The sequence below is a fragment of the Eupeodes corollae genome, chromosome 1, assembly GCF_945859685.1.
Source record: "Eupeodes corollae chromosome 1, idEupCoro1.1, whole genome shotgun sequence".
Classification (NCBI taxonomy): domain Eukaryota; kingdom Metazoa; phylum Arthropoda; class Insecta; order Diptera; family Syrphidae; genus Eupeodes; species Eupeodes corollae.
In genome coordinates this window covers 246,540,339-246,565,477 of record NC_079147.1, presented here as the reverse complement: position 1 = coordinate 246,565,477, position 25,139 = coordinate 246,540,339, and the positions used below count along the sequence as shown (strand labels likewise).

At 34.5% G+C, this 25,139-nt stretch overlaps 1 protein-coding gene across 1 annotated transcript in view; it reads left to right on the top strand.

Moving 5' to 3' along the window:
- The window catches only part of LOC129949616 (uncharacterized), a 147,086-nt gene extending 123,285 nt beyond the window's left edge, over positions 1-23,801 (top strand). The window contains exon 4 of the mRNA XM_056061185.1: positions 23,728-23,801. Coding sequence (XP_055917160.1) covers positions 23,728-23,801 — 74 coding nt within the window. The remainder of the gene's footprint in view (positions 1-23,727) is intronic.
- The last annotated feature ends 1,338 nt before the right edge of the window (positions 23,802-25,139 follow it).

Here is a 25,139-nt window from a genome sequence, read left to right as displayed (position 1 = left end):
AATGAGAGGAAACATTTAAGTACTTGGTTATCGAATATAAGTATTGAAGGTATTACAATAATATTGCAATATCGCATTTTTTAAATTTGGCCAGGCTTAAAAAAAATTAACCGATTGACTTGAAACTTTGAACAATTTCACAGTTGTTACTTGATTTAATCTTAGTCTGGTTTGGCATTTCATTATTATTAAATTTACTCCTGAACAACGTTTTGCAAGATTTACACATTTATTACCAAAATAATAGTTTTGTTCATCAATTAAATGAAGGAAGGTTTTGGTAAGGGTATTATCGTGGGCCTGTTGTGTAGCTTGAAAGATCGTGTTATTTAATACCGCCGTTGGAATATTTTTTGTGAAGTCTTTGTGTACGCAGATGAGTCCGACACTATTGATGTCTTAAAATATTGGGCCCTTTTTAGCCTCATACGGATATAAGAGGAATCTCGTGGCCACTTGCCCAAAATCATTTTGAAACATAATACAAAGCCTTATCTTTATAATAAAGCTGAATTCTTATCCATAACGACCATAACATTAAATTATATGCGTTTTATTTGAAAATAACACGTCTAAAAAACACCCTATGGGCCTCTCTTTCACACTGGAATTAATTTATTTATTTTGATGGAATTAGCTTCCACAATAGGATACAATATCTTTAAAGGTAAAAAAAGAAAGAAAAGTTGCATTTAACAATAGAAAGGTAATAAAATAAGTTAAATATAATGGAAAAGGTTTATCCAAAGTATTGTCTAAGTCTCGTCTTGAACCGAGTGCCGCATCCAATCATCTTTATGGGCAAGGGGAGGGAATTGAACAATCGAACCGCGTGTTAAAAAAATTGACGAGTAGAAATAAGGTTAGAATAGCGTAATGGAGTCAGATCATAACTTCTAGTTGAACGATTTTTAAGGGAGGCGCCATGTATTATTTTGCAAGTATGCAGAAATATGTTCATATCTCCGCAGACCAAAGACATACCTTGCCACACTGTTATAAACAACATTAAGCTCCTTTTTCTTCCTGAAACCACAATTACTAAAAATTTCACAACCGTATAGTAATAGGCGAATGAGAACTGATTTAGCTATTATCATTCATGTTTTGATTGGCGTAATATCTTGGGTGGCCCATAACATTCGTAAGCCTCCATACCCTCTTCCAATTGTCGTATTTATGTGGTTTGTATAGAGTCCAGGTAAGGTTTCAGTTTAATACTGCTCCTAGGTTTTTCGCAGATTCAACAAACCGAACAAGAATATTGTTAAACACTATTGAGGGAAAATACGTCGTTCCTAATGGGTTTCTGAAAATAATAACACATTTTGTTTTGGTTGGGTTTAAAAAGAGCCCTTATTCTTCATTTATCTCATAACCTTCATTTTCCTAAAGAACAGCTATATAGAAGTCGAACTTCGTCAGCATACATATGAAATGAGTTATATACTAGAGACGGCAGTTCATTCATAAAAATAGTAAATAGAAGAGTTGATCCTTGGAGAACACCTCGACTAAGCAGAAGGAAGGTAGAAGTTTGATATTAGCAACGACTGCTAGATACCTTGAAGATTAATATGAACAAAATAGTTCCACTGATGATGACACGAACTAGAATTTATCTCGTTGTGTGGTGCATACAATATGGTGGTCAACGATGTCAAATGCTTTTGCGAAGTCTAAAAGTGTGAGGATAGTTACATGGTTCTTATCAAGACTCTCTCTAATTTCTTCTACTACATTTATGAGAGCTGTTGTGCAGCTATTACCTGGGCGAAACCCGGATTGATTTGGACATAATATTTCATTTTGATCCAAGCATTGTCTTATTTGCGTGTTTAAGATTTTCTCAAGAACTTTCGATAAAAAAGCTATTGGTCCGTACTCATTACGGTTCTTTGGTATAGCTTTTTTGCATAAAAAGAGAGCTACAGTAGCTTTTTTGATTTTCCTGAAACTGCTATAGCAACGTGTTCCGCATAGACTATCACTTTGAACCCCCCCACATCCAGACTAGTTAGAATTTCATTCACCACTAGGTTCAAGAGGAGAAAGGATAGAACACCACCTTGCGGTGTCCCTCTACTAACGAATCGTCTACTAGAAGAGTTGTCCAGTTTTGAGTTAATTATTCTGCTTTTCAGCATTAAATGAATTAACTCCCGAAGCGAAGTCTCTACATTTAGAGATGTTAGTGCAGATGTGTCTACGTTGTTAAAGGCACCTTCGATGTCAAGGAAAGCAACCATAGTGAACTCTTTATGATGGAGGGAATATTCGATGGTGCGTACTAAAGTGTGTAACGCTGTTTCCACCGATTTACCTTTACAGTAGGCATGTTGCGACGAAGACAGAAGTCTTGTATCGATACTTGCCCTTAAATGAATATCAATCAATCTTTCCAATGTCTTAAGAAGGAATTTTGATAGGCTTATAGGTCATAGATCTTTAGGATCGACTTGCGAGCATTTACCTGCTTTGGGTATAAAAACAACTTTAACTTCTCTACATGTCGAGGGAACATGGACCAGGTAAAAAGAACTGGTAAAAATTGCCTTAAGGATTGGTGCAATTTTGTGAGAATGTTCTGGTCCTGCAAATTAAATGGATTGAAGCTGTTGAGAACCCATTGGAGCTTGTCGCTTATCCTGTGTGATCAGACCTTGTGAATATGTTGTATTTGAACTTTAACGTATATAATTGTTGCAAGTTTCGGTCAGAGAACTACCAGGAAAGTGAGTGTCCAATAGTAAATTTAGCGATTCATTACTTGAATTTGTCTAGGAGCCGTCTGCATTTTTCAAGCAGCTTGGCATAACTGGACTAGTTGAAAGAATTTTCCGTAACCTAGAGGCTTCAGAAGTTTGTTCTATCGCGCCACAAAAGGATCTCCAAGAAGATCATTTCCTTAGTGCCTTCTTGTAGATTCTTAGGGATTCTTTATAAGAGTCCCAGTGAAAGGCTAGTCTTGCGGCTTTGGCCCAGTTGAAAAGTTTCCTGCATTCTTTCCTGAGCGAGTCAAGCTCTGAGGCCCACCATTGTTGTTTCCTCTTTCCTCTTATATGTATAAGTGGACAAACAATTTTTAGCGATCTGTTCATAGCTGAGGTATGGTCATTGACTTTTTTGTCAAATTCATTAGCGTTAGAGGAACGCCAATATTCTTAAAATTTTTTCAAAGCTTATTACCAGGCAGAGAAAGATTTAGTCCAAAAGATTAATAAAAATTTTTTGATTCCCTGATTTCATGCACAACTTTGTTTCTCAAGTCGTTATAAGTTCTTCGAAACACTTCCAGTCTAAAACGTTTTCATGTTTTATGTGCCGTATTGTGTTGATTGATTAGTGTTTTTATATTATTGGCAAACCAAGGAGAGGCTTTGCATCTCAAGATTTTTGTTTTAATTGGGACTTGATTAAATTTTCCTGAATAAATGCAAGTTGATCATCAACATATATCATTCTAGAAATTAGAGACCAATCAATTGACATAAGGTCGTGTTTAAGTGATACTTCTTTATATTTTTGAAGCCCCTAAAGCTTCAACTATTACAAGAAACTAAAGGTTCACATTCAAAAGTTAGGTGCAGCAGATCATGATAAAAGAAACAAGACGCAGATAGTTGGTCAAAGTAAGGAACTTTATTTAAATGGCTTACAAAAAATGCATCAAGCAGGGTACTTGATTCTCTTGTAAAGTGTGTTTGCGTAGATGTATTTTTGTAAATTGAGAGCTTTCAAATCATCAGTGAGTAAGGACTCTAAGATCAGATTACTATTAAATTCTCCTCCTAATCCAATATAAGGCGATATATGTATTAGCCTACTCATCTGGCTTAGTTAATAATGATGTGGTATCAATAATTTTCTTAGGTCTATATGAAGATCCCAAAACAATTTTGCTGTCCCTGCAAGTGATTTTAAGAATGTAGAGTCATAATTTTCCGACATTGATTTTCTAAAAATGTATTATCATTCCACATTAAAGGTCCACGTTATCCTTATAAATAAACTCCAAAATCGAAATCGAATAAATCGTTCTTTTCTCAAACTGAAATATAAAAGGTTATTGCTCTGAATCCGGAATACCTCTTTAGAAACTATATTTCTGTGGGTGGTGGTTATTCTATTTAATTCAATTAAATTGGAATTTATATTCATTCTATTTACAAATATAATTTAATTTACCAACCTTTATATAGACTTTTCTAAAGGCATGAATTCCTAATAGATGTAGGTGTTATTTAAATTTGTTTAAGTTATTACAAAATCTCTAAATCTTAAAGCCCTTCTGTAGGTTGGAAGCATATTTCAACAATAAATTTTGTTCCTTCTTTTTCTCCAAGAAGTCATTATTCTCATTCATATATAAACCCTCATACCTATGCAAGCCATTTTGCAATTCGACTAAATATTTAATTCAATATTTTCTTCTCCAAAAAAGCTGGACCAGGGCCAATTTGTTTTCTGAATTTTTTGACGTTCTCGTTGTAGTCGTTGTTGTTTGTGTTGTTTTTGGGTTGTTGTGTATTAAATAGTACACCTGGCATGCAGTCGCATTTTTATAGCAATTAATCATCATAATGCACCATGTGGCTTTAATTATTCACAACAGCAAGACCAACGACGCCTACGTAAGGCTCTGATTTATTCATGGGCTCACCTCTGTTGCTCCCTGTTGATCCTTTTTAAGCAATATACCCAACCCATCAGCCCCCTGCTAACCTGAACTGAGCACCTTAGGGACCATGGCCCGACGACGATGATGATTATGGGGGAGAGGAAGGGGGTTTGAGGATGGGAGAACGATAAGCAAAAATAGTTTAAACATCGACAAATGTGCGAATTGCCATAAAAATTGCAACACCAACACTATTATCCTGAAGGTCCTGGAGGCTACACACTGTAGAATGAATTCCGCAATTCGAATAAGGTGCTACAGGCAGAGGCAGAGGATTGGATGCAATGCAAACATCTGCTGGTAATATCCTTCAAGTGGTAGAAATTCCAATGGAATGCATTCCTGCACCCCAGTTATACGGCTGTATACCTACCTATTATTGAAAGCAATGGATATGGATAAGGCTGTGGCTCTAAATGGAACCACCTGCTGTGCTTAAGTGGAAAGGCTAGCTATATATGATTCTAGCCAGTCAGACATGGACCACCACCAACAACTAACCATATACGACCGGAACTATTTCCTGTTTGGGGTATCTTAATTAATATTCAGATGAAGTTCACGTTTCTGTTCGAAGCAGAGGTTTTGATGCTTCCTACCCTGCTACAGCTCCTCTGCTCCCAATGACCCTATACACATATCCTTCTAAGTCTATAAAGCTATGAGGTTCCATTTCAATATATGCGTGCAAGATTGTAAGCACATTTGTAAGCTTCTATACCTACCTCAGCATCTCTCAATATTGTGTTGACCTACATTTGTGCGTTGCGTTGTGTGTTAGGAAGGAATTTCGTTAGATTCCAATACCAGAAGTTGTATGGTACAGTTACTCCAAGTCTCGTATTGATGCTGTGAGTTACAAAATATACCCAAAAGCATCAGTTAGGGTGTCCTGTCCATTGGTTGTAATTGATGTGCTTCGTTTTAATTGAACACCTAAAATCGCTTGGATGCATATTTATGTAAGCGGCGGGCGGCGGCGGTGGCGGTGGTGGTGCGGTGAAAGCGTTGGCGGTGACGTTGGGGTGGTGATGTTAGTGGTGAAGGTGGAGTGATTAAAGTAAAACGCAATGCTTCGTGGTGAAAACAGCAGTGGTTGGAAAAATTCGAACAATTTTGTAAATTAATATCATGTAGAAAATTTGCGAGTATTTTTGTTAAAGAAGAGCTTAAAAACAAGGTAATGATGTTCTATCGAATTTTACAGAACCTTACGTTCAGTTGCGGAAAATTCCGAATCAACCTCCTGGTCGGTTCGGGTTATGCATCGCCCTTTAAATTGACACAATCGCCTATCGGTATGTCGAAAAACAATTTATCAATTTCGTATTTAGTTTACTCTAGTGGATAATACGCATCCTCAGAGACGCTTGACAGTGCACACCAAAGACACTATTGCTGTTATGCAGCAGAGTATTTGAAGAATGAGTACATCCACCGCGCAGTTACCCGTTAGTTACTAACAAACAAGCAGACAATTAAATGAAAATCAAAAGGACTTTGTATGTCAGTATTTTGCTTAATCATTAATCTTTAATTAAGTCGTTTTTGCACTGGTTCGTTATTTGAAATCTTAGGCCACTGAATATGCCGAAAAAATAGAGTTTCTCCAGACATACTGAGAAAATAAATTGAAATTACAGAAGCAGGAATTTATTTCACCTATCAGCAACTTCTTTGAAGTAATTTATTCCAAAATGAAGGCTCCGCCAAATAACTTCTTTTGTTTTGAAAATGCTACTGAATATTTTCTCAAATTTCCTTTTTTATTGAAAATACAATCCTTCCGGTTAATAATGGAAACAAATTTCATTCAAATGGCTGCCTCGGCTAGCCATGCAGTAGCCTACACATTATCGATTGTGTGCAGCTATAATGGCTTTACGAATATTGTCCTTTAAAGAGTCAATTGTTTCACAAATAATAGTCCAACGGTGTCAAATTACAGCTCCGAGCTGGCCAAACGGCATCGGCGCTGCGGCTGATAATGCGATATTCAAAAACAGAACTCAAAACATCGAGTGTAGCTTCGGCTGTGTAGAACGTAGAGCCGTCCTGTTGAAACCAAATGTTGCCAATATCCTCCAATTATATTTTTGTCAACAAACATTCGTTAAACATAGCCCGGTAACGATCGCCATTGACTGTAACGGAAATCCGCACCTAAACAGTGACTCGTTTTGGGTGTTTCGGCTTTTCAATGTACGCGTGCGGGTTTTCTGTGCCCCAAATGCGACAATTTTGCTTGTTTTTATACCCGCCAGAATCAAGATTAGCTTCCTCTTAAAAGGTGTTTTTTTTGTGGAAAACCGGCATCTTTTCTTAGTCGATCGCAGGCTCACTTAGCGAAGCATTGGATGGTCACTTGGCTTCAACTCCTGAACCAATTGGACTTTGTATGGCGTCATACCAAGGTCTTTATGTAAAATTCGTCTCAATTATGTCTCCGAAATGTTCAATTGTTGAGAACGACGTTTTTTTTTTTTGATCTTTAATAAACATTATCGCAAAGTATGCAAACCGATTTGATAAACTCTGCATACCAAATAAGAGACATCTAGTTTCATACGATGGAATAACAATAACCCAATGAAGTTTATAACTTAAACTGTGAAATATTTTTCTGGATTTTCGCGATTCTTACAATTGAGTTGAGTTGTAGTAAGGGTTCCAAGCTGTGTAGCAGTACACAAGCAAAGATCGAACGAGAGAAATATAAAGAGTTTTTATGGTACATGGATCTGTGAATTCCTTACTATTTCTTTTGATGAATCCTAACATTTGGTTGGATTTATTTATCGTTATAGTCAATATGAGTAAGAAAAGCAAGCTTAGTATCAAGGATAACATTTAAATCTTTCTTTTGTGCTGCACGATCCAATATAGAACTATCAATTTGGGACTCGTAAAATATTGGAGAAATCGTACGAAAGCAAGACATAACTTGGCATTTTGAAATATTAACATATAAGAAATGTATATTACAACAATCTGCCAATTTATTTAAATCATTATTTAATAAAACACAATCATCACAACATTAAATACAACGATATATTTAGTATAATGTCGACCGCAAAAAGAATGACACTGAGAATTTTGAAAAATGTTGGAAATATGGTTTACAAAAATCAGGAACATTAAAGGGCCTAAGTGGCTACCCTGAGGGACACCAAATTGAACCAATATTTGATTAGAGTGATATTCGTCAATCTTAACGACTTGAACTCGCGATGTTGCTGTCCAAGATGGAAACGGACACACTTAATCCACTTTAATAGCCCATTGTGATACCACATGAATCATGAGGCTTTCTTCTAAGCTCAATGGAACCAGTTTGAGTCACTTACGAAACGTGAGAGGCTGATTATGCTGATATGATGTAGATCGTTTAGATCGTTAAAGAAGAATTCTCCTGGGTAATTCTTGTGTTTCGAGCCAGAGCAGGGCATACCTCTTCCTCGTCCATACAGCTTCTGCAAAAGTCATTTGAGAATACGACTAGTCGGCTGGCTTGCTTTCCTATGAGACAGTGTCCGGTTATGACACCTATTATCGAGCTTATATGCTTAGAGATAGCAAGTACCTTAAACGTTTTAAATCCAGTGTTGGCCAGATTTTTTTTGTTACCTGGCACGTGGTGCTGTTGTTCAACCTGAGTTTGAAGATAAGATTCAAAATTATTTATGATATAGTTAGTCATTAATGTAAGATTAGTGGTTGTAGGTCTTCCAGATATAAAGCCGTGTTGGAAGTGGAATACAAATTTTTTTAGTTGAAAGGTGAGGTTGTCACAGACTAATTTCTCAAATAACTTAGGAAAAGCAGATATTGTGCTGATTGGTCTGTAATTTGTAATTCCTGTTTAGATCCAGATTTATAAGTAAGTGTTACATAAGACAGTTACCAACATTCTAAAAATTTAGCTTTCGAGAGCAATGGAATAGCTAAAGATGAGGCAGATTAAAGCAATAAAACTTGTGGGATCCCATCAGGGCCTGCATTTGTGTTGGTATCTTAACCTAATAAGGATGATTCTACTTCAGAAACCATCAGAACCATAGACCCTATGTTAACGATAGAAGAAACTCTTGGAATACAAACATTAGTTGGAGTGTTTGTGGAGTAAACAGCAAATAAATTCTGTAACATCACTCGTTGATTTATTCAAGTAATTTATACAGTTTGGATACCCGTTCCTTTTACGCTTAGCGTTAATGTACTTCCAAAAATGTTCAATTTTATATTTAATATTTGACTCAATAGAGAACAAATAAGCTAGATACAAAAATTTATGAACTTTAGCTTTTTGAATAGACAAGTGCTCAGACCTTACATTTGGATCATAGCGATTAGTGTTAAGTAACGTAAGAGATTTATTTTTTCTATTTTTAAGATGTATAAGTCTCTTGTTAAACCATGGAGGAATAATCCTGCGTTTGGCTTTTTTATTTGGAACAAATCCACATACAGATTCATTGACAATAGATACTAGAGTATCATTAGCGTTATTAACTTCCCATAGGGAGTTATTGTAATGGGTCCGATTTGTCAAATTGAAAAATTTGATATTTCTCGACGTTTCAAGGTCCCTAGAGTCGAAATAAAAGATTTTTAGAAAGATTTCTGTGACTATGTTTGCGACTTTTTTTCGTAGTCCATAGCTCAAGAACCAGAAGAGATATCGATTTCAAATAAATTTTGTTATTCAGATAATAAGGCAGAAAGATGCAAAAAGGGCTCTCAAGAAAATTGCGTGGGTGGTATTTTTACCATAGAAGTTTGAAAAAAAAGGTAAAAATTTTGGTTAACCCTAAATATCTTACGAACCAAATACGCTAGAGACTTGAATTAAATTTTATATAATATATTGTAACGTGATATCAAAGAAGTGTATATTTTGAAAAAAAATCCATATACCGTTTTTTTATAAATCAAAAAAACTGAAAAAAATATGTCACCTCCAAAATTTTACGACTAAAATGTGATTTTATCTCCAAAACCATTTTGTGCAACGAAAAATAATGTTTTTGACATCTGATAAAATTTTGAGAAAAATCGAATTGGCATTTTTTTCTTTATAATAAATAAAAATCTAAAAAAAACATTACTCAAAGTTGGTAAAAATTGAATATCGATTCAAACATCTTTTCAAAAACTTGAAATTAAGGTCTCAAACGTATTTTATTTATAAGAAATATGGTTTTTAACATTCTGAAAAATGTTGAGAAAAATTGAATTGACAGTTTTCTTACACAAAATAAAAAGCTAAAAAATAAATTAATAAAAGTTGGTAAAAATTGATTTTCGACTCAAATATCTTTTAAAAACATTGAGATATTGGCTTTAAATTACATTTTTCTTTCAAAAAATATTGTTGTCAACATTCAGTAAAATTTTTAAAAAAATCGAATTGACAGTTTTTTTTTACAAAAAATAAAAACCTAAAGAAAAATTTACAAAAGTTTCTTAAAAATTGATTTTCGACTCAAATATCTTTTCAAAAATTAGAGATAATAGCTTCTTACCAATTTTTACTTATAAGAAATATTTTCAACATTAGGACACATTTTGAGAAAAATCGAATTGACAGTTTTTTTTACAAAAAATAAAAACCTAAAAAAAATTTAACAAAAAATGGTATAAATTGATTTTCGACTCATATATCTTTCAAAAATTTGAAATATTGGCTTCAAACTTATTTAATTTCACAGAATTTTTTTTTTCGATTTTCAGTTATTTTAATATAAAAATCCAACAGTCCGTTTTTTCATAAAAAATAAAATCTAGAAAAAATGGTACGCAAATTTTGTAAAAATTGATACGAGTAAGTATGGACAAACTTTTATGGGAAGTTATTAGTGTCGCTTGCATCCCAGCCTCTTTTTTCAAAAGAATTAAGGACCGATGATACCACCAGCTAGTAAACCGTTGTTAAAATTTCGAAAAACGGTATTTGCGTTTAAACTATTAGTGATGACAATTTCAACTGTCAAACTGTTTACAAAACCCAGCTAAAAGAAACACCAAAACTATAATCCCTTTCTTCAATATTGTTGAAATATTTATTATATTTCATATAACTTACAAAAAATACATTTAACATGTCTTACAACAATCGGAAAAGCGGCAAAATCATTTAAGCTAAAACGGTTTTAAACAGAAAAAGTCAAAACCGTTTGAAATGAAGTTTTGCTGGTATAACAAATTTGCTGTCTTAACTATTCTACTATTTCAAGTTATTGAAATATATTTAAAAATATAAAAATAAAGTTGAAAACAGGTACTTTTAAAATTTCAAAAAATAGTTACAATTAATGTTTGGATTCGAAATCAGCACTTATAATCAACACCAAAAAGTATTTTTTAAAACTCTTAAATTATCAAATTCAAGAATTGCTCAAAACTTTATATAGAGTTTAATAAAGACTCACAATCAATGAGAAGTTCCATACAAATAAAGTATGATGCTTAAATGATTTAAATTGTATCTAGAGAAAGACTTGTCTTTGCGAAACCATTAAACAATTTATTGTTACGAGACCTTTTGAGTTTTAATTTAGACTTAAAAGCCCCGTTTTTGTTTGTTTTTAACATGTTTAAAGGGTTTTCTTATTAAAACCTGATGTGCTAGACAAATTTAAAGGCGAAATTTGAATTTAGGTCTTCTCAATTCTTTAAATAAGTATTGTTTTGTTTGTGGGGCTGAAACAAAACGTAATTTTGTCCACCAGTGTCAATTTAGAATAAAAGTTTAGTATATTTTTGACCTTTAAAAAAATCAATATTCCTAACACTTTATTTCGAATTATATCAAAATCTCGACTGTCAAAACTTGTACCATCAACTAAAATTTTCAATGAGATTGTAAGACTTTTAAGGATTTTCTCTGATTTAAGAACCTTGTTTTAATTCTTCACGTCAAAAATCAGTCACATTATTGAAATTCTGTCAAAGACTCTTAACCCCAAAATATTCATCAAATGAAACGTAATTTGTATATTTTATTGTGCTCCACATAAATAAATTTGTAACCTTTTACAAAAATTCATACATTTTGTTTTCGTTCTCAGAAAAAACCACGAAGGTCCCTGAATTTCGAAAGTAGAACACCACATACTGTGATGGAGAATGATGATGCTTGGTCTTTTGTGGCCACAATGTCCGCTAGGAGTAAGATACTTCATTGCTTACACTGTACATTGTAGTTGGTCACTTGACCAAAAGTAGAGCCAAATGGATCACTCTCAAAACACTATAAACCCCATCATCTCATATAGAGCCACTGGTATATAGCACCCAGGAAATAGAGGACATTCAAAATACCCAGAAGGCGAAACAGAAGTTTCTATCCGTAAGCAAAACTTTTCAACAAAAACAAAATTCCTCAGGCTTAATCTTTGGGGGATGAATATGGATATATGGCTATAGGGGTATATCGTATAACGGTATGAAGTGGTAGTTGTTTCCTATTAATTATCCTGATGGATATCGTAAATAACTATCAGAGAAGTGGACTATACTCCTTTGCCGACTAGCCTCATCCATATGGTGAAGAAGAAAAGCGCATCAAGCCTGGTGAGGGCACAAAATAACAACAACAACAGGAAAAACTGAAACCCCCCAAGGATACCCAAAGAGAGCAAAAGAAAGAGAATTGCAATTGTTTTTCATTTTTGCTCGATTAATTTGCATCATGAGAGTCGATTTGTTAATTTTTTTATTTCCCGAATCGAGTTGCAATTTTTTTTTTATGTTTTTCATTGTTTTTGTTGTTTAGTCCTTTTTTTGTTAAGGCCAATCTGTATCGGCACAAGTTCGATGTATAAGTATTCCTATAGAAACTTATTTTGTGTTTTCAGGATGTTTATCTGGAAGCACCAATTGGAAGGTCAAATACGCGGAATCAACATTCAAAGCTTTCTATTTTTGTTGTTTTTGTAATTCGTTGAAAATCAGGCATCGATTTCAATTTGGAAAACAGGATAAAGAAAAGGAGAAATACATAAAAAAAGGCACTTTATCCTTTTCTCTTTGAAATTCCTCAACTGGAAAATAGGAATGCCATTCACCATATAGTAGGAATAGTGTTTTAGGATGCAGAAGTAAAGTGGGGAGGTTGATGGCTGTGGCTGTGAACAATGAAAGCAAAAGAAAGTTGACAAAAAAAAACAGCAACAACATAGAAACTCAGTGAGCGCAATCCCTCTATCGGGAGTTGCAGCAAAAATTAAAAGGACCTCACAAGTGAGACAGATTTCAAGCACTTTGGGGTGCACTGATTTGAAGTGGTATGCAAATTCAGTTTCCATTACTGTGACATGGACACATAAAAGGTAATCAGTCGGTTGAATGCATTTTGCATTGCCTTGAAGATGAAGAAGGTTAAGAAGGAGTTAAGAGTTAGGGACATCTCTTTTTATGCACATAGATAGTATCAACTTCATTGTAAATTCCAATGATGGTGTCTCTAAGGTAAATGTGATCGGAATTGAATGATTTCATTAATCTGTGAATTCAATTCATAGATAAAAAATAGAATTAGAAAAAAGCAAATTAATTTAGATATCAGCTTCGATATTCAATATTGAAGGAATACGGATAAATCGAAGATTAATATGAAGGTGTAATTAGCTCCCAGCCTCAAAACCAATAATAATGAGTTTTCAAAGGTACCATAAGGACTTTTTGTCCCTTAAAAATGTTAGAAAAGAAAAAGTAGCAATAGTGTCCAAGAATTTTAATGGTTGTCTTGTTGGAAAACTTGGGTCACATGACCGACAGCCAAAGAAAAATCTACGAAACTTCTCCAAAAGAAATATCAATCTCGCCAATACTTAAAAAAAAGAACAGCAAAATATTTAAACCTTGTCGTAAAATCACCATGCCACAATATGATATCAAAGGAATCATCGATTCTACTTCTCCCAGTTGCTGAAGCTAATCTGGCAAGTAATTTTCATGAACAGGATGAACAAAGAGATTCGTCTTTTTCGTCAACAAAATTAAGATCTTGGAGATTTCTGGATAGTATTGAACGTAGAGCATTTAAATTGACAGATGATAATATCGTCATAAGTTAATTTGCTTCGCTTGACCATCGTCGTTTACTGTTATTTTAACGGCTTATGCTCTAGTGAAGTAACCAGTTGCATTCCTCCGCTTAAACAGTTCAACCGTAATACTCGCGCTTCTAGGAATGCTCATCAGTATACCCTCGATCCCAATTTCTGCCGTAATGTCAAATACAGAGAATCGTTCTTTAGGCGTACTACGCGAATCTGGAATGCCTTCCCACACTCTGTCTGTCCTAGTCATTGCAATATTCAGGAATTCCTCTTCCTAGTGCTCACACTGTGCCTCTGCATAATAAGGGTAGTAATATCCCCTTGAAGGGAATGAAGTTACCGATCTGAAATGAACGCTGATATATCGGTTTTCAGGTAAAAAGAATGTTCAAAACAAAAAATTTACAATTTGTTGCGTACAAGTCTTTAGGAATTTTTGTCAAATGCCTTACTGAAATCTGTTAAAAAACATCGACTTCATAACCTTTTTCTAAAGCAGAGAACCTGAAAGTAACAGATTCAATTATTTTAGTGGTTGTAGGTAGACCTGCATGCTGTCTAGGGTACATAAGTAACTTGCAGTGGTAGTTTAACATTTCTGGAAAATATTAAAACAAGCTAAGGTATATTAGAAAGCTTGGCAATGGGTTGTGTATTTGCAAAGACTCCCAATTTTTGACAGAGTTTTTAAAAGAGGAAGACTATACGGAAGATCATTTCTTTAGCAAAATCAGGACGAGGACTAAATTCGTCATGCATTTGATTAAATTTAAAGTCGATAAGATTAGGGTCGAAAAGAAAGAGAGCGAAAGTCCAATATTTAGTTTAGGTTAGGTTGGAGTGGCTGTCCAGATGTCATTGACGCACGTAGACCTCAAGGGTCGATTGTGATACCACTAATGAGGTTACTCATGGGAGAGTAATGAACATAAACAAACCATTTCGTACTTTTAATAAAGTTAGAGAGACGTTTTGTGTCAATCGTTGCCAGTTCACTGGCGTTATCGAAGAAGGGATTACCGATAAAGTTATTCCTTATAGTGGAGAGTGATGGACATGTACATAGAAGGTGTTGGACTGTTTCCTCTTCTTCCTCGACCATGCAGCTTCTACAGAAGTCATTTGTGTAGACCCCTAGCCTCAGAGCATGTCTTTCTATGAGGCAGTGTCCCGTTATTACTCCAATTGTAGAGCTTATACTTTGTCTGGTCAGTGATAACAAGCCTTTTGACCGTTTTAAGTCAATACTTTGCCATATTTGCTTGGTTGCTAGGCAGGTGGTACTTTGTAACCATCTAGCATTTGTTGTTTCTAGAGCATATTGCTTGAGAAGATATTTGCATGTAGCAAGTGGTGTTCCTATGTTATGTTTTTGTCTAACATAAGGCAGAAGTGTTCCGTTTTTGGCGAGCTCTCCGGCTTTGCAATTTCCCGGAATGTCTCTGCGGCGCGGCACCCAAATGAGGTGAATGTTAAACTGATCGACAATCGTGGACTGTTAGAGAGTTTATGGAGACAGACGCGAGAGATTTAAGAGTGGCTTGGCTGTCTGAGAAGATTCGTATATCCTTACAAGATATAACGTTTTCTTTGAGCCAGGATAGTGCTTCTTTAATCGCCATTACTTCTGCCTGGAATACACTACATTGATTGGGAAGTGTATAGGATAGACTGAGATTCAGTTGTTCCGAAAATATACCACTTCCAACTCCGTGATAGGACTTTGAACTGTCAGTATAGAAGTGTACCGCATCGTCTTCCAGGGGTCTCTCTTCTTCCCAGGAGGATTTTGAAGGGATTAACACATGGAAGCTTTTACCGAATATCATTTTTGGGGTGGTATAGTCTAAGCGATCTGGGATGGATCTGAAACTGTCTAGAATAGTGGTATGTCCAGTATTGTTACTGGTCTATTGAGAAGTGGCTCTAACCCTCACACATGAGTTGGCAGCCATCTTTTTGGAGAAGATGTCAAGAGGTGTTAGGTTTAAAAGCACTTCCAGTACTGCGGTTGGTGTTGAGCAAAGTGCTCCTGTGATGCACATACCTGCTAACCGCTGGACTTTATTTGCTGGATTTACCATCTTGTCCAGTGCGGTCCACCATACGACAGCTCCATAAATGAGTATCGGTCTGATTACCGAAGTGTATAGCCAGTGGGTTATTTTACTACCATGTTCTATAAAAGAGGCGAAAGGATCCCACCTTGGGGGGTGCCTCGATTCACCGATCTGGTAGTAGTAAAACCTCTCATGTAAGAAATTATTGTCCTGCTTTTAAACATGAGACTTATAAGATCTAGAAGTGTTTTCTCTGAGTGAATTTCAGCTTATCCATTGCTGTTGTTGTCGCCTGGTAACTGACGTTGTTGAAAGCTCCTTCAATATCTAGAAACGCTACTAAGTTATATTCTTTGTATTCGAGGGAATGTTCAATAATACGTCCCAGCGATTGAAGTGCTGATTCTACTGATTTTCTCTTAGAGTAAGCATGTGAATGAGACATGGTTTTAAATTATGTCAGAAGTAAATTTCAATCAATCTTTCCAAGGTTTTAAGAAGGAAGGAAGATAGGCTGATTGGTCGTAGATCTTTAGGGATAACGTGTGAGGGTTTCCCTACTTTAGGAATGAAGACTACTTTTGCTATTCTCCAGACTTTGGGAATATATCTCAACCTTACACAGCTTGTCAGAATGATTTCCAATGGTGGAATGATCATGTCTGAGCATTTTTGTAGTTCGGCCGGAATGATTCCGTCTGGTCCTGGAGATTTATATGGATCAAAGCTGTCTATGGCCCATTGCAGTTTTTCCCGCGTTATTAGATCAACTAAATCGCTTGTAGAAGCTAAAGTCTCAGATTTTAAGTCGTTGAGTATGTTAGAGCTACCTGGAAAGTGGGTGTCTAATAACAGATTAAGAGATTCTTCATCTGCGATAGTTCACGTGCCTGCTTCTGTCTTTAAAGCACTGGGTATTGTTGGACTTTTTGAGAGAATTTTCCTGAGTCTTGAGGCTTCTGAAGTATTTTCTATTTTACCACAAAAGTTTCTCCAAGAAGACCTCTTACTCTTCCTTAATTCTTTTCCAAGTCCAATATTTGCATTAGATAAATTAATATAGTAGTACCCGTGCAATGATGGGTAGAGCGTTGGACTGTCCTACCAAAAGTCTTCGATTCAAACCCTGCATGTGCGGTCGAATTCACAACTCCTTCAAGAGAAATCCTTGTCATGAAAAGAGCTTTCTCAAAGTAGCCGTTCGGAATTGGCTTAATCGGTATCTCTGACAACATAACCCGCACACATTAATGGTTGAGGTTGGAAGTCATTAAGCTATAGTTCTTAACGGACTGTTGCGGAACCTAAATAATTTAGTTTTTTGTTTAATATATTGAAAATATCTTATAAAAATTTCATTGAATATTTCCCAAAAGTCCAGAACACTGAACACAGCAATTAACTATTATAAATTCAGCACTACGAAATTTTGAATACCTAGTTTTTCGTTGATTAGAAAGTATTTTATTTTTTGTATGCTGTTTGATATAAATGTCGAGTGGATGAGTCTCAATTATTTAGATATGACATTTCCAATTCTAAACTTCTATTGGGGCACTAATCCAAAAAGCCTATTCGAGTTATTTTTTTTTAATCAAACGACTAAATTATGTGTGTCATGTCTATAAAACTCTTTGGATTGACAAAAATTTAAAACCCAACAAAAAAAAATCCACATGAGTGCCAATTATTTGAGAACAATTCCAACATAGTACATCGCAAACACAAGTCGCAACCCTCAATATAAATCCAAATGTCATTCATCAAAAATGCAATTTAGAAGTTTCACCCCAAGCGAGGTAACATTTGGTTGGACGTCGTGTCGCGTCCGTCCGTCGCCGGCCGTCGGATGGTCGGGATTGGGACGACGACGACGACGCGGACGGCGACGCACCATGTTGTGATTGCGATGCACATGATGCACTATCCACAGCACCAAAAGGCACTGCCAGAGTGTTCCTACAATGTACGGACGGACATGGGACATCGGACATTCCGTTTAAATTCATTCAATGTCTATCAAGTCACACGAAAAAATAAAATACATATCTACAAAAATAGTGTACATATATATTTTGGTATATTTTTGGCTGCAGGTGTTTGACAAATTGGACCAATAAAATGCCGACTTATCAAATAGTCAGCTTTTGTAGCAGCAAATCATTTTGACAAAAAAAATTAAATGCTTGTCTCGCAGTGTTGGCGATAAAAAGATTTATGAAACTAAAAAACTCAAACAGCAACAAAATATACTCGAACGTATAAAATGTAGGATAGCTAGAGGCGTGGTAGATACTTTTGGTTGGACGGATAGATGGATAGATACTTTTAATGGCTTTTTTTCTTTCTCAAGAACTATTTATCCCCAGATGAATTGTATGGGAGTGTGAATTTTCTTCAAAGTTTTAAAATATTTTATAAGAAATATGATGTTTTTTTTTTTTGGATTGACTTAAGTGCATTATTGAGCCAATATCACTTTTGCTCACTCAAGGAAAGGATTATGTCATCTTTTTTATTGGAACATTATTCATGTTGAGAAATTGAGAATGCACTTACTATAAAAGTTTATAGATCTTAGGTTACTGCAGTTAATGCATCATAAATTTCGAAAGTGAGAGAAAAAGAGAGATAAAGAAAATTAATCATCTTCATTAAATTTTATGACAAGATGAAGTTTAACATAAAAAACATCTTTTTTTCTTATGGTTCTTATAAAAAAAGATAAAAGGATGTTTTTATTGAAATTTGTTACAGGATAAGTGTAAGAACCTTAAGTTATGTATAAAGGATTTAAAATCTAAACTTATGATTTTTGTTTTATTTTAGTATATTTAAAGCTTTTTATTAAATTAATTGGAATATATTCACGAAGATGAATTGGATTAACGATTTTCAAATATTGCTAAGTACAATGTAACCATAATTCTTAGAAAACTTAGCATCATAATTACGTTTTATTAAAATATTCAAAATAACAATCAGTTTAGTAGCCTCAAAGGAGCAGCTAAGGTATTTGCTAAAAGTTTTTTTCTTTTTGATAATGAGTATTTTTAAATAATAAGTTTTGTCAGTTTCATAAACTTAAGATATTATTTTTAAAAAAAGTTAATCGTTTTAATTTGAATGTTAAATGTGTACCTAATTTTATGGGTTAAAGTAAAAGTTAAGTACTGAAAAAGTAAGAAAATAATATTTCTAGACCATTAATTATTTTTTTCTGGACAATTATAGAAGGTTTTAAAGATTTAAGAAAGGTTCCAATATTCTTTTAATCGTTGATGTTATTTTGCAGATGTGTCATCTGCCTATCGAGTGGAAAAGTCGTAGATTTTTTAATTAGTCATTTTTCTAAACTTTGTATACAACCCTTCTTTGATTCCAGCTTAGGTAGTAGAAAAACTTTCAATGTTTATGAAAGATAATGATTGAGAGATTCCGAGATTAAACATCTAAGTTTTTTTCATACTATCTTTAAGCCCCAATTTGAATGAAGAAGTGTACCTCTTTGAAGTTTTTTTTAAGCAGATCAAGCAATGATGTCAAGATCATCGTGGGCATTTAACATCCTTTCCTTTGACCTTTCTCGTTCATCATATCATCATTATCAGATCGACAACTGGGAACCAATCCCGGCATCATTCAACAAGTATCTTCTTCTATCTCAATCGCTAGCCGACGACACCATTCAGTTGGGAACTCTTAGGTTTCAGGCGACCTTCGTCATTATCTCCAGTATGCTCAACTACTCTGTAACACACAGTAAAATTTACTACAAAGGACTTTCTAAGCTGGTTCCTTAGCACTCATCCGACCGTTTTTGCCGTCTGCCAGATTGACAATACAATATAAACTCTATTTATGTGTTTGATAAAATTACATTTTTAATTTAATAGTTCAGTCTTTATTTTAATTAAGGATTAAGATTCCGTTGGCATATTTTTTTTTTGTTTACTGTAGGTAAGTTCTAATTTCAAAAATCACCGTTCTTAATTCTGTTCCTATATCTAAGAGCAGTTTTTAAGAAATCATACCATAAATCAACATTCATTTGATTTAATAAGAAAATACAATATTCTTCGGTTAAGGAATCATTTCCAAATAAGTTTCTTCTTATTTCACGCAAAACTGGACACCTTCCCAAGAAATGAATGATGTCTTCACGTTCTCGTCGGTTGCATAAATCGCATAAAATCGGTAATTCACTTCTATGTGGTATGTAATTGAGTTGCAGCAATTCGCCTCGTAATCGGAACATCATTAAAATAGTGCTTGTATTATTTTCATCTTTGAAGTAGTTGTTTTCGTTGAAAGTGTAATCCACACTCTTCGGTGAAGAGATCCCGCTGCTTCTTCCTCTTGTTTTTCCCTATATCTAAGGTCTACTTTTTTTATAAGATCGTACAATAAGGGTCTCAAAGTACTTGGATCATCTATATTTACATCAAGTACAATTCCACACTCTTCAGCTAAACATTCCCATTCTTTAAAAAATCCTCTTTTGCTTCGCACCACTTGAATGGCGACCATCTTGGGGAGCCGGCGGTGATCAGGCAATTGCATGACACGGAGAACATAGTCAACTTGTAGTTAGAGTGTTTTAATTAGCAACGGAGGCAATTCAGTCTAAATCATAAGCATATAGTTCATATTCTGAACCTCCTCATACCTGTGCAGCATAAAAGATGATTGATTCCGCTACAGATTCAAAGACCCGATATTTACTACTGTGCCTTATGAATTTGTTGTTGAAGCAATTTTTCCAAGTAGCGTTTATTGCAGTTTTCGCCTTAGATAATTTATCTTTTAAATGTTTATCCATTTTCATATTTTGTGTGAATAGTACACAAAGATAATTGTATTCTTTTACAACCTCAACAGCATTCCCTTCGTAATACCATTTCTCGTTTGCGCTAGTTCTGCCTGCTCCCTTTCGAATTACCATAACATTGGACTTATCCGGATTAATCATAAGATTGCACAACTTACAGAATTCTTGGAGCTTATTTAACATTAATTGTAGAGTTTCAATTGAGTTTGCCATTATCACTACATCATCTGCAAAAAGAAGGGCTTTAATTTGCAGTCCCGCAAATTCTATACCACCAGGTAGACAATAGACCAAGTCGTTTATAAAAAGTGCAAATAGATCGAGGCTTAGAGGACAGCCTTGTCTGACTCCTGTTTTGGTTGCAAACCACTCTTATCTATTAGCACCATTCCATACTGACGATTTCGTATCTCGATTGATATTTTGAATGAGTTGACCAAATTTTAAGGACATTCCAAGCCCGTACGCTTGTACATTAGAGCATCCGGTCAACCGTGTCGAACGCTGTTCTAAAATCCACAAAGATGACATACCACTTCTTACTTCTTGCAAGGTATGAGTCAGCAATACTTTTGAACACGAAAATGTGATCAATAGTAGAGTAGCCGGATCTGAAGCCCACCTGAAATTCACTTCACTTAAGAGATTTTTTGATGAAATCCACATTTTGAGTTCTATTAGCGGTAAAAAACATATTTCTCTTCTTCTGTATCTTTTCTTTTTGAATTATGAATTGAACTGGTATGTGTAAAATGTAAAAATAACAGTACAGACTAAGATTACTTTTATTTTAATGTCTACATTCCTCCAGGAAGTTTGGAGTCTGTTTATAACGATCTTTCTTTGGCGTTAGACTTTCTTATAAATTTGTCCAGCTCTGACACCAAAAATGTACTTCTAGGTAATTTGAATTTACTACTCATTGGCTGAATTCCATCCGAAGACGAATCCTGCCTTGAAGCCTCTCGTTCTTTTTCATAATTCAAACTATCTTTTCTCGATAAAATCCTTCTTACTGACTTACAGCACACAAGCTGTATTAAAAACCCAAAAAATCGAATTCTCGATTAAGTCTTTTCTTCTGACGCTATTAGTATTCTTCTTCTAGAATCTTAATCGGGAATTTATAATATTGATAAATATCACCTCCCTTTTGGACATTTTTCTTGATTAAATAATCACCTTTCTGAACACAGTAATTCCTTTGATTCCTTATATAATTTTGACTGCTGAAGACCATATTTCCAGTTGTTGTCTGAAGATTTAACCATTACTGAGTTTGCTAATACTTTACCATTTTCTAATATTGACGTAGCAGTTTCAAATTTTTATAACATCCTTAACAATTGTTTCTAAAAAATCTACCTTTAAAGAAATCAATAAATACAAATTTTAGCCATCTTTGGTACACGAAAGAATTGCGTTTACTGCGTAACAAAAGAAATAAGGCATGAAAAACTTATCTCAAAAATCCGTCTTTTATCAACTTTTTTTTCATATTGAACTTTTTAACGAATTTAAACCTCTTTCTAATTTTGTATATGCTATTTATGTTACTGATATGGGCAACTCTTTGAAAGAGAATCCTTAAAAATTCTGAAAAATTGTAAACTTAAAAATTGCTAACTTCACTTACAAGAACTTTTCATTAGATAAAACTGTTGATATCTGTAACCCTTTCGCAACAAATTTCCGTGAGTTATTTGTTAATAGTTTCCAAGAAGTTGATGAAGTATATTTTCAAAATCTTCACTCCTTTTCGCAAACTACCTGTAGTCACATCCCTGTGCTACAGACTACGGTCCTTGATCTTTTATATGCGTTGATTGATGACTGCACTGCCGGTCCCGATGGTATTTCCCCGATAGTGCTAAAAAAGTGTAGTAATGCTTTAGTTGAACTCCTTACGTTCTTATTCAAACTTTCTCTAAAAACAAGCAAATTTCCCAGTAGGTATATGGAAGAAGTCATTTCTAACACCAATTTTCAAGAAAGGTAACAAGTCGGATTTAACAAACTACAGGCCCATTTAAAAAGCTTTCTTGCATTCCTAAAGTGTTTGAACCAGTTGTTTGTGAAAGTGTTGCATTTTTTAGTAAAAATCACATTTGCGATCAGCAACATAAAGTTGACTGTGAATACACTGACTTTTCTGAAGCTTTGGAAAAACTTAGTCACGGAATTTTTGTTGCTTAATCTGGTGTTCCCCAAGGAATCTATCTTGGCCCTTTTCTATTCATTATGTCTATTAACGCCGTATCGTCATATCTACGCTCAAATGAAGTTCTTATTTTTGCTGACGACATGAAGATTTTTAAAATAATAAATTACAAATCAACATTGATAGTTTCACATTGTGGTTTGGGAAAAGTGGCATTTCCCTTAACTCTTTAAAATGCCAGACAATAACTTTTACTAAAAAACTAATCTTAGTGTATTTGATTATTGTATATCACAGCAAAAACTCTGTCGCTTCTCCACATTTAAAGATTTAGGTGTTTATTTCTGTTCCAACTTAGAGTATACACATAACAATAATGGCGTGGTAGTATTTCTTCATCAACTCATTAATGGTGAATGGCACCTTATCTTATGTACATTTGAATTACCTATGCGGAACTCATTACCTGTGTAAGCCTAACTAACACATGCACTTATGATGAGCCTCTGATCGTAGTTTGACGCTTGCTATAAGCTTACTACTTTCTGAAAATTCTGAAGTTCAATAAATCTATTTTAGTCGTTTGTCTTTATACTGATGATAAACGAATAGTTACGTATTCCGCTTACAAATATCCCGACTACGTCCCTGTATTTCAATGCAATTGAGTTGACAACGATCTATGTATCCATATCTAATAACGCAATTGCTCTCGTCCTCTCTCTGTCGGGGGTTAAACAGAGCAACCACCATTACTGGTTATAGGGGTTACAACACTTTCAGTTTTGATTGATTAACCACTCTGAACTCGACACATGGGTTACACTATAGTATCTCTCCAAGTATTTTTCTCTCAAAACATGATAGATTGGCAATATGAAGGTTTGAAAGCTTCAAAATATTTAACAAATCAACTTTGCACATAGACATCATAAAGAACATAGATGCTGTTCATGATGCTGATGCCGATGCTGATGCTGATGCCAATGCCGATGCTTGAAACATGATGATGTTGATGACGGGTTGAACTTTGCATAATATTTTGGCAAAAGCCACAAAAACCCAAAAACCAAAAGAACACAATTGAATTTCAAAACTCCTGACAAACTATACAATATAAGTTGGTATAAATGTTCAATGTCTGGTTGAGGCATCACAGAATCTAAAACATCTTCCCATCATCAGTCGACAAGAAGACAACAACAACAACAAAAAAAAATGATGAACGATGATGTTGGTCGTTGATGATAGACGCACTCTTCAAGTTCTGCTTTTATATGTCCGCAAAAACTATGAACAAAAAAAAAACGACCTGTATTCGAAATACGACAGTACAAGAAATTTTCTCTCTTGTTCATTTTTCCGCAAGAGCTGAGGAAAATTCCTTAGAAAATCGACCGTTTCACTATTCGTCAAAATGACGATAAATATAAAAAGAAAAATTACATTTTTAAAGACAAACCAAACAAAAATTCAAACTTCTGTGCAGAAAATAGAAAATTCAAGGAAATTTATGCCAAAAGTACCTAAACACAATTTATAGTGAAGAAAATGAAGGAAATCATTGAGGGCATTGAGGTTGGTGATGTTGTTTTTGACAGTTCTTATTTTTTTTAAATGTTGTATTCATTCCTTTTCATTATAATATTTGTTTATTTTATGGACGAATTGTAAGTTGGAAAAAGAGTATCTTGTTCTGTTATTGACGTTTGGACATTTAGATGTTTTAAAAAATAACACAAAACAGAAACAATCATAATATAAAACCATAGGTCTGCAAGTGAGTTGACAATGAGTTTAGGTCCGTTGGGTGGGAATTAAGCATAAAGTCTCACACAAAGGACATATGATTATTTTTGTAGAAGGAGTAAATGACGCACAGAAATAAATAGAAATAAAAATATGATTGCGCGACGAAAGAGTGTTTTTGATTTGAGGAAAAAACAGGACTTTCATCAGGATGCTAAATGAAGCAGGTAATGGAGTAGGATTGAAGTTTAGTTCGCGAAGTGCAAAGTGAATAAGATTTTAAAATAGTCGCACAAAAATAGAATTGTTTTTAATATTTCGGCCATTTTTTTCCTTCCTCAGTTTGTATTTGATGTGTTTTAAAGCAAATTGGTTTATATGACAAAAGATAAGAATATTTTAATAAAGATTTTAAGAATCCTAGGTTTAAACACCTGAAACTATGCAAATAAAAAGGAGCTCAGTTTTCTTTGAGCATAAATTCCACCAATTCTTTGTACTCCCAAGTCAATCCTAAAGATCTACGACCTATAAGTCTATCATCATTCTTTCTTAAGACCTTGGATAAATTGATTGATATCCATTTAAG